At 55.2% G+C, this 4,754-nt stretch overlaps 2 protein-coding genes across 2 annotated transcripts; one reads left to right on the plus strand and one right to left on the minus strand.

Annotated features, from left to right (window-relative positions):
- Window positions 1-3,124: 3,124 nt before the first annotated feature.
- On the plus strand, window positions 3,125-3,723 carry BDY17DRAFT_301155 (uncharacterized protein; the record flags this gene model as incomplete). The annotated part of the gene is made up of 4 exons (XM_033734191.1): window positions 3,125-3,132; window positions 3,326-3,403; window positions 3,434-3,579; window positions 3,655-3,723. Coding segments are annotated over 4 exons (301 nt in total), but the record flags the coding sequence as incomplete, so codon positions are not given.
- Window positions 3,724-4,452: 729 nt separating this feature from the next.
- On the minus strand, window positions 4,453-4,677 carry BDY17DRAFT_326031 (uncharacterized protein; the record flags this gene model as incomplete). The annotated part of the gene is made up of 1 exon (XM_033737444.1): window positions 4,453-4,677. A coding segment is annotated over one exon (225 nt), but the record flags the coding sequence as incomplete, so codon positions are not given.
- Between the last annotated feature and the right edge of the window lie 77 nt (window positions 4,678-4,754).

Genomic DNA, 4,754 nt, shown 5'->3' on the forward strand with positions numbered 1-4,754 from the left:
TCGAATGGTGCCATTTCGTCTTGGTGGTCGTCTCCGGCGAGCTGGTGCTCTCTTTCGAATGGTGCCATTTGCCCCCTCCCGCATGGTGCCATTTGGTCTTTGTGGTTGTCGTGGTAGGCCAGCCATGATGGGTGGGGCTAGGGGTCGACGTGGCGCCCCACCCTTTGTGGTGTCGTGAGTGCCAGCCTTCTGGAATGGCTGCGGCCGAGGCGAACGGCAGCAAAGCCGGAAGTATAACGATAGTGAACTTCATCTTCTCAAGACAACTTCGAACGAGAGGCCGAGAGAAGATAGAAGAGATTGAACTTGAAAGATGAGGTGAAGGGGGGCATCCCCCTCAGCTTAAATAACCAGAGATGAAAGACGAAAACTTTGGGCCCACGGGGTAAGAAGGCGGGTGAGGTATGGCTTACGAGGTCGTTTCTGGCATTGATCCGTCCATTGACCATCGCGTGATGGATGCTGACCAAGGCTGCTTACCACAAGCAGGAGAGTTAGGCTCACGCCGGGGCAGTATTTGGCATGAGAGTTTCTTCTGCTTGCCGGAATCGTCGCCTCTGCCAGGTGAGGTATCAGATCGGGATGGTCGGAGACAGTCTGAGACAGCAGATCGGCATGCCAGGCCGGTGACGAAAGCCTCCAATTGGCCTAATGGGTCATGTTGACTGTACAGATGCCGAGCGGCTGGTCAGAGGATGCCCCAGATGGAGATGAGGTATCCACTAGGCAGTACCGTGCCGCGTGCGTGGTGGTGCTGACCCACGGTACAGAGTACCACGCAGTTGGATCAAGCAATAGTGGCACCCGTAGCGCAGTAGATGCCGGCATAGAATACTCCACATTCAACCTGCTTATCAAGCCTTAGTTCGAACTGCTTGTCTTGCAATGGCGAGGTGGATTTCGATTGGGCAGCGATGCACATTCGTACCAATGCAGGGTGCTGACCAAACATCGCCACTATTGAGTCCATTGCGCACGGGGGGCGAGAGTTCCCTTGCGATGTGACGAAGATGAAGTTGGTCAAGGAAATTTTCGGTACAGGTGACGTTGAGAGCCCAGCGAGGGATTTAGTGGGCAAAGTGTCAGACTTTCAGCGCGAATGATAGACAGGGGAAGGCCATCACCCCGGGACTGGGCACGAAGCTAGGGTCGTAGGTGAAATGCTTAAGAATTGTGCCTCGACCAGAAGGCGTAGAAGATCGGCGTTGGTGAGTTCGGAGTCGTGCAGACCACCGACCAGACGATGGAGTTTTGGGAAGGAAATGGTCGAGATGGAACGTCGCTTGTGGCGAGGAAAGTGAGTAGCATGGGAAACCATCCAGCGCGACAATTTGCGACAGGAGATGGGGTTGTCAAAGGAGTGGTGACGAACACGTGGAACAAGCACTCGACCATGCGGCAGAGAACCACGGATCCCGGCGGACGCTAGCCTTGGCAGCACCTGCAAAAACTCCGACGACACGGAATTCTCCGACTGTGCCTGAGCTGTACCTTTTCCATTGCCGCGGCGTCGTCACCTTGTTTTCGTGGATTACCCGAAACACGCAGACGAATGAGATACTCCGGCTCACTCACGTCAGCAGAGTGCATCTGTGTTGCCCCTCGACGCGCGGAAAACCCTGGTTTTTCCCCGGGATCGGGACAGGCGGGATTTGCATTCGAAAGTCGTGACTCGCGCGCCGAATCCGCCCCTCTGTTCAAACATTGCACCGAGACCGTTTACCCGGCACATGGCTCCGCATACAGTGTTTGAGCGGTTTCACCGTACTGGATACCGTTGAGTAATCGTCGACAGAGTACAGACCAGGTAGGCAATGATCGACAAGTCATGTTGGGAGCGCCGAGGCTGCTTGGATGCCCTCCCGTCTGAATGGCGAGCGCAACCGCAATGGTAGCACTATTCAATACCGCGTGAAGTTGTGACAACGACCTGATGTTCTTTGATGCACGGCGGACGTAGCCAAGCGCTTTCGTGCCGTGCTTTCGCTGCAAGGAGTTGGGCGCTTTGCGCAATGGGCATTGGTTTCGAGCAAAGTTAGCCTTTGAGCTTCTCGGCAAAATTGTCTACAGTCAACGTCCACATCCGATGATTCCAACGAGAGAGACGACGTTGGCTGGGATTTCCTGCTTACAGATCAGAGCCTACGAGCGCGGCTATTAGCGCCACCCCAATAGCCTTGTGCACCTGAAGGCTAGTCCGGGATTCCCGAAAGCCTTGCCTCCGGTCGTAAGAGCGACGGAGAGCCGTCTCATTGGCGCCATCTCTTATGGCCTTGCGAATCTGTAGACTGCTGCGAGCCATCCGCGCGTCTTGTCATTGTTAAGAACTTGACAGAGAGCTGGCCACGTAGATGTACGTTTCGACGTTGCACATCACGCGATCCCGCATGGACATCTGGCGCATCTAAGAGTAGACGGCGCCTTCGCAGTGCTAAAGAATAATTTCAACTCTAGCTCTGGCACTTTCCTCTGACGTGCGCGCATTGGAGAATTTAGCTTGCTCGGCTTAAGCTGACGACACCCATGTAATCTTCAAGCACTCACCCTACGATCTTGTTGTTGGGCCCCTGGCAAACCCATCCAAACGTAAGGCATACGAGGCATTCCGCGCCAAATTCACTACGCCTTCCTTCCTGAAGCATACCCTTATCAATGAGGACGAGAGTCAAATCTTCGTCAGCGGCTTGAAAATGATGACAGCGACGGACGTGTACCGCGGCTGGCTCTCCATAGCTTTTTGGGTGGAAGGCGCTGCTCCCGAAGGGTTGAGGTGGTTCTTTGAGCTTGGGCGACGCTATGAGAGAACACCGGTGGCCAAATCACCCAATTTTCTATCGCGGTCAGCTCTCTGCCACTATTTGATCGGTGGCGAGGTTCTGGACGGGTTGAGCTGATCCTTTGAGTTCGTGAGACTGTATGAGAGGACACTGCTGGCCAAGCTACCCGGTATTCTGGCGCGGTCAGCTCTCCGCTGCCTCCTGATCGAAGACAGGATTCACCATCGCTTACGTGAGTTTCAAAGATTTGTGAGATGGAAGCGAGGATGATGTGTGCCAAGTACTTGTATACGGAAAGAGTACAGGATGAAAGAATGTTCTATAAAGCTGTGCCAGCGAGTGAAAGAATGGCAGAGTCCAATGAAATAAGCGGCCGCGCTGCGGCCTTTTGTTGCTGAAGTGACGAACTTGATCGGTGTTGTTAAACTACCAGTTGAAAGTCCACGGGCTCCACGAGGGAGTGGACTGGGCCGCGGGCGTCCAAGTGGGAGTCGATTGTGCAACCGGCGTCCAAGCAGGAGTCGACTGTGCAACCGTCGTCCAAGCAGGAGTTGGCTGTGCAACCGGGGTCCAATGGCTCCAAGCAGGAGTCGACTGTGCAACCGGGGTCCAAGCAGGAGCCGACGGTTCAACTGGCTGCCATGGGCTCCAAGCAGGAGTCGATTGGGCAACGGGAGACCATGTGGGCGTCGATTCAACTGGAGGCGACCAAGGGCTCACTGTCCAGGTCGGAGTGGATTCAGCGGGAAACGTCCACGTGGGGAACGGTTCGACGATTGGGGTCCAAGGGCTGACCGTCCAGGTAGGAGTGGATTCGGCCGGGAACGTCCACGTGGGAAATGGCTCGACGGTTACGGTCCATGGGCTTTGTGTCCAGGGCTTTTGCGTCCACGTGGTACTCGTCAAAGTGGATGTTGGCCCCTCGGTCGATTGGCTCGACTTCGTGGTAGAGAATGTAGTAGGGGTTGATTGAGTGGTGGCCGTCGACTGCGTGGCGCTCGATTGCGAGGTGGCGGTTGATTGAGTGCTAGTAGATTGCACACTGGCAGTCGATTGCGAGGTGACAGTCGATTGCGACGTAGCAGTCGATTGAGTAGGGATGGATTGCGTGCTGGCCGTAGATTGGGTAGCGGTGGATTGAATGCTAGCAGTTGATTGGGGACTAGTGGTAGACTGCGTGCTGCTGGTCGTTTGCGTGGCGGTCGACTGAGTGCTAGCAGTGGGCTGCGAGGTGGTAGTCGATTCCGTAGTGGCCGTTGATTGGGCGCTAATGGTCGATTGCGTAGACTGAGTGCTAGCAGTGGATTGTGTGCTAGCGGTGGATTGTGTAGTGGCTGTGGATTGCGTAGCGGTCGACTGAGTGCTAGCAGTTGATTGTGGGCTAGAGGTCGATAGGCTCGAGGTCGAGTGGCTCGATGTCGATTGACTCGAGGATGACGGACTAGAAGTCGACTGCGTAGAAGTCAACTGACTCGAAGAAGACGGGCTTGAAGTTGACTGGCTCGTGGTGGGAGTGGGCGACTCGGTTGACTTTGTAGTAGTTGTCAACGTGGTGATGGTTGATTGAGTGGTGTGCATCGATTGAATAGTAGGAGTCGTTTGGGTGGTAGGCGTCGACACCGTGGGGATCGAGACCGTAGGAGTCGAGACAATAGTCGGCGTAGACACTGTGGATTTAGCGGAAACCGTTGGTGTCGAGATTGTCGTAGGCGTAGAAACCGTCGGTGTCGAGATCGTCGTAGGCGTAGACACTGTGGTTTGAGCGGAAACTGTCGGTGTCGAGATCGTCGTAGGGGTGGAAACTGTCGGTGTCGAAATCGTCGTAGGGGTGGAAACCGTCGGTGTCGAAATCGTCGTAGGGGTGGAAACCGTCGGTGTCGAAATCGTCGTAGGCGTAGACACTGTGGTTTGCGCCGAAACCGTAGGAGTCGAGACGGTAGTCAGGACAGAAACCGTAGGAGTCGAGACGGTAGTCGG

The sequence above is a fragment of the Neohortaea acidophila genome (assembly GCF_010093505.1).
Source record: "Neohortaea acidophila strain CBS 113389 unplaced genomic scaffold BDY17scaffold_8, whole genome shotgun sequence".
Classification (NCBI taxonomy): domain Eukaryota; kingdom Fungi; phylum Ascomycota; class Dothideomycetes; order Mycosphaerellales; family Teratosphaeriaceae; genus Neohortaea; species Neohortaea acidophila.